The sequence below is a fragment of the Carica papaya genome, chromosome 7 (assembly GCF_054855325.1).
Source record: "Carica papaya isolate Zhongbai chromosome 7, ASM5485532v1, whole genome shotgun sequence".
Taxonomy (NCBI): Eukaryota; Viridiplantae; Streptophyta; class Magnoliopsida; order Brassicales; family Caricaceae; genus Carica; species Carica papaya.
The window spans coordinates 27724141-27737949 of record NC_142315.1 but is presented as its reverse complement, the minus strand read 5'-3'; the positions used below and the strand labels follow the sequence as shown (position 1 = coordinate 27737949).

General features: G+C 36.6%; 2 protein-coding genes across 5 annotated transcripts; both read left to right on the top strand.

Annotated features, from left to right (window-relative positions):
* The first annotated feature begins 6530 nt into the window (after positions 1 to 6530).
* Positions 6531 to 7290, top strand: LOC110825883 (EG45-like domain containing protein). The gene is made up of 3 exons (XM_022056415.2): positions 6531 to 6691; positions 6799 to 7084; positions 7167 to 7290. The coding sequence occupies exons 1-3, from the start codon at positions 6562 to 6564 to the stop codon at positions 7171 to 7173; spliced, it is 423 nt and encodes a 140-aa protein (XP_021912107.1). The 5' UTR covers positions 6531 to 6561; the 3' UTR covers positions 7174 to 7290.
* A 1070-nt stretch (positions 7291 to 8360) lies between these two features.
* LOC110825880 (RING/FYVE/PHD zinc finger superfamily protein) lies at positions 8361 to 13690 on the top strand. Of its 4 annotated transcripts, none has more exons than XM_022056411.2 (7): positions 8361 to 8530; positions 8716 to 9021; positions 9775 to 9863; positions 9992 to 10138; positions 12649 to 12772; positions 12975 to 13261; positions 13376 to 13690. In XM_022056411.2, exons 2-7 carry the CDS (start codon positions 8823 to 8825, stop codon positions 13466 to 13468), a joined length of 939 nt encoding a protein of 312 aa, XP_021912103.1. In that variant the 5' UTR covers positions 8361 to 8530; positions 8716 to 8822; the 3' UTR covers positions 13469 to 13690. The 4 variants fall into 4 exon arrangements, with proteins under 4 accessions (XP_021912103.1, XP_021912102.1, XP_088064499.1 ...); XM_022056410.2 differs by having other exon boundaries at positions 8620 to 9021; XM_022056412.2 differs by having other exon boundaries at positions 8362 to 8530; positions 8620 to 9021; positions 9778 to 9863.
* Positions 13691 to 13809: the final 119 nt, after the last annotated feature.

Sequence of the window (13809 nt, the reverse complement as noted above, 5' to 3'; positions counted from 1 at the left end):
CGTGAAGCTTCAATGGTCGCACGTGTGACAGCGCATGTGGCGGTGCATGGAGGCACGTGGCGACGTGTGCGGTGCTCAGTTGGTTACATGTAATAGTTTTCTGTGCAGTAGTGACTCCCTATGCGTGTTTGTTTTTTATTTTTCTGACAATATTATTTGTCTCCATTTGTTTATTTTTGGTGTACAGTCTAAAAATTAGAGATGATATCCACGAAGTTTATGTTAGAAAAATTTGATGGTAAAACGAGTTTTAGTTTATAAAAATTAGAATGAGATCATCATTAGTACAACAGGATTTATGGAAGGCAATTGAGGAAAGATTTCTAGATGGTATGAGGAGCCAGAAAAGATAGATCTGCAAGATAAAGCCGTATGTGCAATTTCATGAGTGTAATAGATAATGTTTTGCGAAAAATTACTTGGCAAGTTTCACCTTCAACTGCGTGAAGAAATTAAAAGAATTATATTATGCAAGATTGCTGATGGATCGTATTTATCTAAAGAAATAGTTGTACAATCTGAAAATGAGTGAATGTATGCTCATTCAATAACATCTTGATGTATTTAGTTCTATCATTATGGATTTGAATAGTATATATATCAAGATTAATAATGAGAATCAGACCCTAATCGTATTGTGTTCACTACCACCATCATATGAGACTTTTATTGACACTGTTATATGGGAAGGATAGTATTTCACTAGATGATGTCAGTAATGCATTAAAATCAAATGAGTTAAAAAATAACTTCTGAAAGTATAAAACATAATGAGAGAGTTTGGTGAATATAGGAAGGACACAAAGAAGAAATAAGTTAAGGGGTATATCAAAATCTAGAGCGAAGAATGCAAACTGTTGTGAATGCGAGGAGCAAGGTTACTTTAAGAGAGATTATCCCAAGTTGAAAGAGAAAAAAGGAAAGAAGAAAAAGAACTATTGTAATTTAGTTGACAATAACAATTTTGATAATAGTGATAGCAATAGTGTTGGAGATGTCTTATCTATGAGTTCTGATCATGAAAAGAATTCTTAGATTCTTGATACTGGTGTTACATTCTATATATGTCCACACAAGCATTGATTTGCTACATACAAATAGATGAATGGTACTATGTACATGGGTAATAATAATTCATTGACCGTAGACAGAATTGGTGACATCAGATTAAGAATGTTTGATGGAGCTATTAGAACCATCGAGTGTTGGCATGTTCCTCAGATGAAGAGGAACTTGATTTCTCTTTCTACTCTGGATTCTCAAGAATATAGATTCATGCAGAGAATTGTATTCTTAAAGTGTGCAAGGGCTCAATGGTATTCATGAAAGACAGTTTGGAATCTAAATTATATACTCTTTAGGGGCAATACAGTTTTAAGAGAAGCTGTTGTAGCATCAAAGAACAGTGATCAAAATCAGACTAAGTTGTGGCATATGCATCTAAGTCATACAAGTGACAAGGGACTTTCCGTGTTGAACAAATATAATTTATTCAACGGTTATAAGGAAGAAGTTATGGATTTCTATGAACATTGTGTGTTTGAAAAATAAACCAGGGTGAAGTTCAACAAACAGGCAACGCATAAGTCCAAAGATAAGTTGGATTATATCCATTTTGACTTGTAGCATCCATATAAAACTCGATCCAAAAATGGTGTCAGGTATTTTATGATTCTGACTTATGATTATTCTCGGATAGTTGGGGTATACTTTTTGAATTCTAAGGAATATGCATTTTTAACTTTTGTCAAATAAAAGACTATAATTGAGAAGTAGAGAAAAAAAAATGTCAAGTGTCTTAGGACTAACAATGGATTAAAATTCTGCAATACAGAAGGAATAGTGAGACACCGCATTTGTATTGGGACACCGCAATAGAATGGTATTGCATAACACATGAATAGAATGCTTTATGATAAAACATGAAGTATGTTGTCTCATTCAGAGCTTAGGACATAAATTTTGGGCAGAAGTTGTGAATACCGTTTGTTTCTTAGTTAATAAATTTCCATCCACAACTATTGAGTGCAAAATTCTTTTTTAGGTATGCTCTGTTTTACCTGCTGATTATGCTCATGTAAGGGATGGTAAATTTGAGTCGAGGGTAAAGAAATGCATATTTATAAGGTATGCTTCTAGAGTGAAAGGTTACAAGTTGTGGTGCAATGATTCAAAGTCTCCAGAGTTTATTATCAGCAGAAATGTGATATTGAATGAGTCTGCTTCACTAGACAATCAAAAGGAGAATACAATAGCAGAATTAGATCCCGGCACTTAAAGGTAGAGATTGAGACTTTAACATCTCAGTCAAACAGAGTATAAGGTAGTAGTAGTGATCAGTCGGTGCGGTGTGGTGAGTGCGTGTGTTGTAACGGCCCCGAAATTTTAAAATGAAATATGTGTATTAAAAAGGTCAAGTACGGAAGCGTAATAAAAATTTTGATTAATATCCCTTACACTAAAACTAAAAACGTGCTCAAAGTATAAAAGAACAAACTAACTAAAAGGGAAACTTGAAAATAAAAGCTATAAATATAACTACGGAGTCTTCAGGCGTCCCCTTCGCCGTCTTCCTGCGGAACGGGCTCGGGAACAATGTCTTCCTGATCTGAAATGGTTAAATAAGGAATGAGCTACACCAGCCCAGTAAAGACATCACACTATCTCACCGTCACGGAGGTAAAGGTGGGTAGAAAACACAAAAAGACCAATAGAGCATAATTTATAACAAATTCTTTTATCAATAATAAAATCATTTACTGTCCACTTACCTCGGTGAAGTTCATAAAACAACATACGAAAATAATAACATTATCATCATCATGAAATCATATGAACTGTATAACATAATACTTACCACGCCTTTGCATTTCAATCATTACACAACATATTTTCCTCATTTACCAGCCTACTAGTATCCATGGGGATCCATAGGGGTCCCGCTACCCGTGAACCCTTAACACTTGTAATCAGATTCCAGGGCCGTTCCCATACCCTGTCCGGTATGAGGGTGAAACGGGCCGTCCCCATACCCCGTCCGGTATGGGCGCCAAAACACATAAGGTCTCCATACCCCGTCCGGTATGAGAGACCACAATCCCGGTAGGGTTCCCTACGGACCCGGTCCGTCCACCATCTCCCAGGATATCTAGTCAAGCTGACTACATCATCCAATTATCAATTTACGTAACCTTTTATTCCATTTTTCCTCAGTCAGCATCATCAAATCACACACAAACAGGCAAACCAGTAATTTAAGCCAAACAAGACAACACATAACATCGGGTTCTCAGTCATTCAATCCATAATCAATAAAACAGTGAAATATGCACATGAAACTATGAAATGAAAACATCAGACCTCATACCGCATTTAAAACTATAAAATATGACAAACAACAGCTGACCGACAAACACACCAGACTCGGGCTCCATTAGTGACCTTAAACAATCTCACACATCTATTGATTCATGAAATACCGTTTTAGCATTTATTGAACTTTAATACCGTGATAGGAAATAGGGTGAGGGGTCCTTACTTGTTTCGGGGTCTGAATACGGCTTTACAGTGCGCCTACAGGCTATCCCTAGTTTTTCTTGAATTTTTTCCGGGGAGCTGAAACGCACTACTAGTACCTGCACGTGTCCCAAAAAATTCCAAATTAGACTCAGGGCCCCTTTCAGCCAATATCGCAATTCCGGCACGGCGGCTCCGCCGTGCTCCGGTGACGGCGCCGCCGCAAGCGGCAGCGATTCGCCTCGAGTTGGCCGTTTTCGACCATTTCTGGCCGAATTCGGCCACACTTGCATCGATCCCTGCGATAAAACAACCCTAGGGCCCTCGGGGGGCCAAAAAATTACGAAAAACTGAAGCTTACCGGCGGCGGTGCTCTCGGGTGCGGCGGCTCTCCGGCGTGGTTCGTGTTTTGGTGATTTGGCTCCGATCAACCTGTAGAGAAAAGAATGGTGATCACGGTGATATAAAAATTGTATCAAACGGAGGCCGGGAAGGGCCTCATCGGAGGCAAAAACTGAGGAGGGGCGCGGCGGCGCCGCTGGGTTTCGGCCGTGTTTTCCCGCCGTTTGACTCCGATTTGGCCACAGAGGAACTCAGCATTGAAAAACGAGCCGGGGGTATGAAATTTACCTCGATCGGCGGTCGAAAAACTCCCCGATGCGGCGGCGGGTGGCTGCGGCCGGCTCCTCCGGCGTCTGGTTCGTCTTCTCCGGCGAGGGCTGGCGGCTAGGGTTTTTGTGGTCAGGTGTGGGAGGTTTATTTATACCATTTGCCTTTTAATCACAGCAGTCCATCTTGATTGAATCTGGGTCATCCGTGCGCGTGCATCTGGGCCGTCCGTGCGCATGCTTGATCTGGGTCGTTCGTGCGCGCGGGGACACATCTGGGCCGTCTAATCGCGCGCACGCGGATCATCCACGTGGCCCGTTCCCGGGTCGGCGTGGCCTTGCCACGCGGCAGGTCCTGGTTGGCCAGGGCTGCTGACTGGGCCGCTGACGGGGCACAATTTTTTTAAATTGTATTTTGACCCCCGGTTTCCGAATTTCTTTTTAAAAATACTCACATAATCCAAATTTTCACCCCTTTTTTCCAAAATCAATTTCAATTAAATCCAAATAATATTTTTACCCAATTTTATCATTATTAATATTTTTATATTCACAAAAATTAATTTAAATTAAATTACATCAAAAAAAATAAAATAGAAAAAATTATTTTGGGTGTTACATGTGTGGCCAACAGAGACTGGTGCAGTGTGGTGAGTGCGTGTGTGGCCGACCGAGGTCGGTGCGGTTTGATGTATGTGTGGCTGAACAGGGGCTAGTGTGATAAGTGAGTGTGTGGCCGAACAGAGGCCGGTGCGATGTGGTGTCGTGTGTGTGGCCAACTAGAGGCTGACGTGAGGAGTGTATGTGTGACTGAACTGAGGTCAGTGTGTGTGTATATGAGACATGTTCATGGATAGCTGGTGGTATGTGGTTTGGTTCTGATTAGGTGAGTGTGTGATACATGTATGGATGGCTGAGGTAGGGCCGACGTATATGTGTGTTTGCTGGTGGTGTGTTGATATATGCAGGTGAAGCCAAGGTAGGGCCTGGCGTGTGTGTGTGCTTACTGGTGGAGTGGTAACACATGTATGTATGGCTAAGATAGGGCCGACGTATATGTGTGTTTGCTGGTGGTGTGTTGATATATGCAGGTGAAGCCGAGGTAGGGCCTGGCGTGTGTGTGCTTACTGGTGGAATGGTAACACATGTATGTAGGGCTGAGGTAGGAACTTGTCACATGAGTAGTGGGGTTAAGGTTATGTATTGGATTGAAGGAGACTATGTATGTGTAGTCCTGCTGTGGAGAAGAAGTGAGGCAGTGTTGTATGAGTTTTAGGCTAATGTATAGGCGGGCCGAGGGTAAATGAGGTATATTGGGAGTATCAGTATGGTGGTTTTTTCGGATAAGTGTTGTTAAATGGTCATAAGGGACGATGAGGGTAATAGCAGGTTGTGGGTATAGGAGGTAGTGTTAGGTTAGGGATTTAAATATATTTTCATGCTTTGTTTGAAATTCTAATTTTATTTTACTGGGTTAGAGTATGCTCACTGTATGTTAATTGCAGATACAGTAAGACATGATTTAGAGCTAGAACCCTAGACGGTGGAACAATAAGTAGAGAAAATCAATTTAACTCGACATTAGCATTTACACTAGATATCTATACCAGTTTACTTTCTTATAATATATACACATTATTTTTTCTTGTTAAATCATTTGTCACTCAAACTATTAGTTGTAAAGTGAAATTAATAGGATGAATCGCATGTATATTGCTTAATTGAATTTGAATGAAATCATGAATATAGAAAGATGGAATACAAGTGAAATTTGGAGTTACAGAACACCCCGGGGCGTTACAGTTTATATCAAAATCAATTTACTTGTTTGTAATTTTTTTCTTTAATGTAAATTTATGGTTACAAAAAACTAGTAATATAAATGAATTAATTCAACAACAAAAAATCTCCTAAAAAAATATTTTACCATAACATACGAATTAATTATAAAAATATTAAATTTTATAATTCAATTTAATTATTTTCTCGAGATCCATGAAAATTATTAAAATTTAAAATAAGTTAATCGCGGCTCATTTTATAAAAAAAATAAATAAATAAAAAGGAGTGAGAATCTAACGGCCGTCTAAAATTTTGTACCACAACCAACACATAAGGAATTCCGTCCAACAATATTTAATTTTATAATCATAAGAAATAAATTAATTTAATGTCAATTTTATTATTGTTTTTAACGAACAAAGTAAATAGCTATTTATTTTATAATTAATCTATTTTTGAAAATGAAAATTATAAGGTGTTATAAAAGAAATTTTATATTTATTTTAAGAAAAAAGAAAATTGGTACCAAATATTATTTAATATTTTTAATAAAAAATATATTATTAAATAAATAGTTGACTTTTTGGAAAACTAAAATATATATGAGCGCCTAATTTACGCGTCAAAAACAAACCACTCAAATAATTGCTGAAGAATGATCAAGACTCTTCGTCTGCTCCTTCAATGTCTTCTACTTCCCCTGTATTTCTTCATCTTCTCCGATTTCTTCTTCTTCTGTCAAGCCGACGTCGGCACCGCCAAGCAATATAGTCCACCGTATTTACGTAAGTTACATCAACATACACAATTGAAGCCTCAATTCCAATCATCGTCATCATCATTTATCGCGTTTTTTACTTGGATTTGATCTGTTTTGGTTCATGTAATTTAGCGACGGAGTGTTTCGCCAACGATGCCTCGCAATTTCCGCCGAATAATTTTTTCGCTGCCGCCGGAGACGGTGTTTGGGACAATGGCGCTTCCTGCGGGCGACAGTACTTGGTGAGATGTGTAAGTGCGACGGCGCCGAGTATTTGTGATACTTCGACGACTATTCAGGTGAAGATCGTTGATATTGCGCCTTCTACCTTTTCTGGAACGACGATTGTTTTGTCGGAAACTGCCTTCGGCGCCATCGCCGGCTCTGCTACCGGTGTCCTCAACGTCGAATTTCAACAGTAATTTAATTTTTTCTCTATCTGTCACTTGGATTTTTTTTTATCTAATTTGAAATCTGATCGTTCTTCTACACAATTGCAGGGTATAATGATTATGATATGGACTTGGTATTGTGATTATATCGTGTGCAGGATGGAGATGAGTCAGATCATTGTAACCTGTAAATGTATTCTTCTTCTTGTTAGAAGAAGCTTCTTGTGTTTAATTCCATTCTTTTTTTCTCTTTCAAACAAGAAAAAATCACATTCATATTCTTCAAATAATTTATTAGTTAAAAATTACATATATTCCAATAATAACATAATTTTTAATATAAGTAATTTAAAGCCGCAAAATTATTAAAAAATTTGTACTTACTCTAGAAATAAAATACAGTTGAATGAGTGACCAAAATAGGAAATTTTTTAAATCACACTGGTTGAATTCTCAAACTTATACAGTATTTGCTCATTGGGACATACGTATTTGATATTAATTTTTCATAGACGTCGTGGGCGTATTGTTTATGGCTTATTAAAGTCTATACTCAATATTAATTATATTAAAATCTATATATACATATGTATATAGTCAGAAGAATATAATGCCCTAAGAAAAATAATACATGGGAAAACTCTCTTCTATCACTCCATTTAATACGTGAAAATAAAGTGAGCATTATCCGATTTGGATTAAAAAACAAGATTGAATTACGAAATGGAATCGAATCGAAACAATATTCAATCTGATTTTTTATTCAAAATACCTTTATAAAGTAAATATAATTTATGACATTGTAAGAAGAGCCTTTTTAATATTATGGGCATGTGGGAATGAAACATGTAGATATATATATATACATACATATATGTATTTATTGCTTTTAGTCATATGCATGTATATATGATTTGAAAATTAACAAATGGACCGGCCGGATTGAACCAGATCGGCCCATTTCGAAGGAGGGACCCCAAACTCAAATCCAGCTTGATAAAAATTGATACGTCAGCATGAAACTTAAAAGAGAAAATTAATACGTACTAAAAAGTAGACTCCACTAAAAACTAGCCAACGATAATGGGTAAATGGGTGACTACCAAAGTCAACCCCGTGTCAACAGGATCAACGTATTTGACGGTATCAGGACCAGTCATCATCATATCTTGTATCTTTATGTACAACACAGAATCACAAGGCTTTTTGTTATTTTTTTTAAAATTATATTATTTTATTTATTTTGGGCTTCAAGAATAAAAGCCCATAAAAGAATTCTGAAGGTGAGAGGTAGATGAACCCGTAAGAACAACGCGACCCGACAAAAACAAGAACTAAAAAAATGGAGTTGGCTGTGTCAGAATTCGGGATTCAGGATTATCCAATTGTCCTCTTTCGTGTTTAGTCATCACCGTCCTCCGAAGATAAAAGCCGCTGACTCTTTTCCTCGGGAATTCTCTGCAACTTTCTAGGTACTTGAAATATGTTCCTAATAATTATGTGATCTAAACCTATAATCAATTATTGATTTGTCATCCGATGATTCCAAAATTTCCTCCAGAATCTTCACTCTATGCCGTCTTGACTTGTTGTTAAAGAAATTCAAACTGGAAAGGGGAAGAGAATTCGACGATCTTTCTCTTTTTATTCTATGCAGCTCTTCGTGCTCGCCTAGGGTTTCCGATTGTTCCTTGTGCTGTAGGCTTTGTTTATATTCGTTACTAAAAAGTCGGAGAAAAAGAAGAAGACGGTTTTAGGTCATCAATGAAAGGGGAAGTACAGCTTGAGCCAGCAGTTGCGGAGAGCCCTAGCGATTCTGCTCCTCTGCTTGAGAACCAACCTGATTCCTTGTCGTCGCCGTTGTCGGGGTCGCCGGAAAGTTCGAGTGAGATTAGGGATGAAGATGTGGAGAACGGTTCTGCTCCATGTTGCCGCATTTGCCTCGAGAGCGACAGCGAATTTGGTGATTATCGAATTCTTTATTTGGTGTTGAAATTTGATTGATTTGCTCCTTTTCTTTGGATTCCAAGTTCTGGAGTTGTTGTGTGTAGAATTTCCGCGATGATTTGTCATAATTGATATGCTTTTCCAAGTGGACGGTCTGCTTTTTGTGCATTAGAAATTACAAATTCTAATCGGGGAAGAAAGATAGACATAAAAGGGGGTGAAGAAATTGATCATTCGGGACTAAAAGTGGTTAATGAGAGAACTTGAGGAGTTGATACATTTGAGTAAAAATTGAAATGATTGCAGTTATACATGCATTTGGTTTAAGCTATTATGGCAGGTTTGGTTGGAACCTAATGAAAGGCAAGGGCACAAAGAAGCTTTATTTATTTATTTATTTCCAGAACTATAATGGCTTACTAATATATTAGTGTATTATGAATGCTTACTCAGGATATCCAAGTATTAATGTTGATTGATTATGGTGGTAGATTTTTTACATTAACCTTGTGACCTTTTAAGGTGGACGGGTTTATTGGCTTTCCTTTTGTTGTTTGTTTTGAACTGTTTTCACCTTTTATTTTCAGATGTTACCGGTCATTAAGGCAATATACTTTTAATGAATAATTAAGAAAAGTTTAGCATCTTTTTTTCCTTTCTGCTCTTTCCATTTTATGTTTTATCTTTAATGGTGTTCGAGTGAAATTTTCTTATGTTATTGTTTCTTATGGTTCTAAATGTGCTGAGGCTGATGCTTGCTTGATTTTAGTAGGTGATGAATTAATATCTCCATGTATGTGCAAAGGGACCCAGCAGTTTGTTCATCGTTCATGTCTCGATCATTGGCGTTCGGTGAAGGTGTGTTTCTCTGTTAGCCTGTCTTACTGGCTAGATGAGAATGTTAGATAACCTTTGTTGTTTCAGATGGTTGCTTCCAGGAATTCAATTTGGCAATGAAGTTTTTAAATTTCCCTTGTTATATATAGGAAGGATTTGCATTCTCACATTGCACAACTTGTAAAGCCCAATTTCACCTTCAAGTTGCATTGTTTGAGGACAACTCATGGCAGAAAGCAAAGTTCAGAATTTTTGTGGCTAGGGATGTCCTGCTTGTATTCTTGGCTGTACAAACTGTGAGTTTACTTTTTCCTCTGTCCATTGATAAGAGTTATACACATCCTTATGAATCGTCCTTTCCAATGTTCACTTCTATGGTCTTTTCTTTTGTTTAGGTGTCACACTAACATTGGGAATTACGTTAATTTCCCATGTGGCGAATAAATTTCTGTCATATCCTGTGATTCATTTATCATCAGTTTTATTTTTTTCTTTTTGCATTGTCCATGTGAAAAGCTACTTCATGTTTTGGGATTTCTTTTTCCATCCCTTTTTTCCTTGTTCTGCGAGAACTAAGTGTGGAAAATTCTTAGTTCCTGATGTCAAATTGTTCTGGAGGTGTATTGAACACATCTTTTTTTTGTACGATACCTTTCTCTATTAGGTGTATTCATCTTGCTAATGACAGTGCTTTTTTGTTACTACAAAAGAAGTGAAGGACTTCATATCAAAATTTGTAGCTTAAAAAAGGCCAGTAGAATTGAAAAAAAATGGGCTGAAGCCTCATTCTTAAATTGAGGTATTTATAGGCCGCAATTGAAGTAGATACTCTTGGGAGCAAGAGTTCTTAGATTTTAAAGGTTAAAAGTAGTTGAGACAAACATGCAGTTCTACAAGGTAGCTAGGATTATTATTGTGCCACCATATTTGTTATCTATTATTGGCAGTCAACAGTGAAATTGATTCTCTGTTTATAACCTCTATTCAAATCTTCATACCATGCATTTTATTAATTTATTTCCCATTTGTTGCTGGTTTCCTTCTTCTATTTCACGCGGAAAATTGAAAAGGAAAAGGTGGCGAATGATTGTAGAATCGTTCTCACGATATTGGGAAATGGATAGTCAAATTTCATTGCTTGTCGAATGAGGTAGCAAAAATTAGGATTAATTTCCCAATTAGGGAATTGGGGTAAACTTTGGTCCTGTATTTAGGATTTTTTAGATATCACGGCCAAGAAAATGGGTTGCCAGGTATCGTAGTTAACTAGCAGTAGTAAAATGAATTCGTTTGGCTTGATACCCTCAAAAAGCCACTAATCGGTTTCTAAAACATTCAAACTAAAGCTAACCATTTACCAAAAAAAAGAAAAAACCAAACTAAACCAAAATAATTCAATCAGGTTTCGTTGGAACTGATTTTTATATATTTTTGAAAATTCTATAACTTTCTGAGACAACATTAACTCTCATTCATAACAATGTATCTTAAGATAATATCTCTCAGAAAATAAACAAGTTGTATATACAACTTAGCCAAAAAAAAAGAAAGAAAAACAAGTTACATATTCATCTCTTTAGTTATTTAGGGGAATAGATTCAACTTTGTGAAATCCCAACCCCATATTTCGTATATTAGAAAAAGGAATAATCCGTCTGGTTCAGGATTGATATCTGAATTGCATCAATCCATTTTATTCCATTGATCTCATGGAAAGGATTCAAAATCATTTAGCAAAAATTACGGAACTATTTGTACATTGTTGAATAGAAATAAGGAATGGAAATCTTTGATAATTTTGTTATCATTTAATTGTTTTCAAGTTGGTCCATTCAAGCATGTAAAATCTCATAATGTGATGAAACGATCAATTAAAAATATCCTCTAATTCCAATTAGAAATTCATTGGTCCCTGTAGGAACAGCCATTGAAATTGCAAAAATGTTTATTCAATTTACCATTTAATAACTCAAATCAAATCTCGGTAGGAAAGTATTTTCAACTTGACAATTTAAAACATGTTTTTTGAATAATTAAATATTATTTGAAGGACGAAACCCTGGCTAACCTAGCCTCCTCACTAGTTTGTTATATATGTAATATATTATATTATTCCAGAATGCTTGTATTGAATAATTCATGGCTCGTAAGGGAGATTTATTGGTATTAATAGCTTGCTAAGTAACTCTTTTTGTGCTGTGGGGAATCAAACCTCAGTTTATAAGCTTCTTCAGGAGTATCTTGGCCTACTGACGCATCCTAAGTAAACTCTACCGAACAGGAAAATACTAAGAATTACCTGAAAATATAAATATTGATACTAATACTCCTTAGTATAGGAAAACTACTAACAAGTAAATTAGGAGAAGAATATATTTGACCCTAGATGCATGTAAGTCTCACATGTATGGTGGCTGCTTTCTGCGATTGTTCAATGATTTTGTGTTGAAGTGGATGACCTTTGTATTTAGTGTATTTTGTTGGCTAGCACATAGTTAAAAATAAAATCAGGGCAAACGATCATTTTCTTTGTAATTTAGTTAACCTTGTGTGTATATCTTGGGTCTTTCATGGCTAGTAAATTCTGTTGGATTAATCAATGAACTTTTCCTTTGTCGGGAAAACTCCTTTTGAAACCTAGAGAAAACAGGTATTCTAGATACTTATAGAGAAGTATTATAGAAACTGGGAAGAAATGTGAAGTTGAGTTCTTGTTGATGTTATGATGGAGCTGATAACATTTTTTAAGGCACAAAAGAGAAAAATCATGTGTTTTTTTTTCCTTAAAGTATGTCTCTGCTTCCAGGTCATTGCTGCAATGGGAGGATTTGCATACCTCATGGACAAAGATGGGGCCTTCCGCAATTCTTTCAGTGATGGATGGGATCGTATATTGTCAAAACATCCAATACCCTTCTATTATTGCATAGGTAGGCTGTAGCTTTAAGATTACCACTTATTTCTGCATTTTCTGCCAGAATATCATGTTAAAATCTTCCTTTTCTTTTTTATACAAATATATGAGTATAGTACTTTAGCTTTATCTTAAGTACTTTGAAGACGCAGTTCACTTTGAGCTGATAGTTAATGCAGATTCCATCTGATATTTCATGTTTGTATGCTCAATGTTAGGAGTTCTGGCCTTCTTTGTGCTGCTGGGATTTTTTGGGCTCATATTACACTGTTCCTCCCTCAATGGTAATGACCCTCGGATGGCTGGCTGTCAAAATTGCTGTTATGGGTGGGGTGTTTTGGATTGCTTCCCTGCTTCCATGGAGGCATGCTTCGCACTGGTGATAGTTTTCATTGTGATCTTTGCAATTCTTGGCATTGCTTATGGTTTCCTTGCTGCCACTATGGCTATTCAGAGGATCTGGCAGAGACACTATCACATTCTCACAAAGAGAGAGCTCACAAAGGTAATCTCTATGAACTCACTCTGTTACTCACTATTATGTAAGTCAGCTAATTCAGATCCTTCCCATTAGCCAATTCCAAAATTCTTAGTACTTTTTTTCTAACAATGTCTGCAGGAGTACGTAGTGGAGGATCTCCATGGCTGTTATACCCCTCCAAAGCTGGATCCAGAACATGAAGGACGCTTGAAAATGCTTAAGCTTTTGTAATAAAGGATACCGTGTTTTGAAAGTGAATGTTGGAATATCTTACCTTAAATAACGTATCAAAAGATACGCCGTGTATTCTTTTGACAACTCTGTAACTGATTAAAGAGAAACTAGAGACCGCATAATTTTCTCTTTAGATTGCTCGAATGAAGTGGGAAACCAATTTTGCGGGACTAAATCAAAGAATGAACAGAATTGGGTACATAATAATTTGTGGGGTTATACAGGATTTCGTTCCTTCACTGTTTGCTTACTGCCATTGCTTTGAGTTGCAGAATCTTTAAGACTCTGCTAACAAGAGCAAATATTGGATGAACTTTAAATTAAGTTTTTTTAAAGTA

Bases quoted from the DNA above. Each gene is read 5' to 3' on its own strand.
- LOC110825880 (XM_022056411.2), top strand. From the start codon at position 8,823: ATGAAAGGGGAAGTACAGCTTGAGCCAGCAGTTGCGGAGAGCCCTAGC. The intron at 9,022-9,774 runs GTGATTATCGAA...GCTTGATTTTAG, and splicing joins CGAGAGCGACAGCGAATTTG to TAGGTGATGAATTAATATCT. The intron at 10,139-12,648 runs GTGAGTTTACTT...CTCTGCTTCCAG, and splicing joins TATTCTTGGCTGTACAAACT to GTCATTGCTGCAATGGGAGG.
- LOC110825883 (XM_022056415.2), top strand. From the start codon at position 6,562: ATGATCAAGACTCTTCGTCTGCTCCTTCAATGTCTTCTACTTCCCCTG. The intron at 6,692-6,798 runs GTAAGTTACATC...CATGTAATTTAG, and splicing joins ATATAGTCCACCGTATTTAC to CGACGGAGTGTTTCGCCAAC.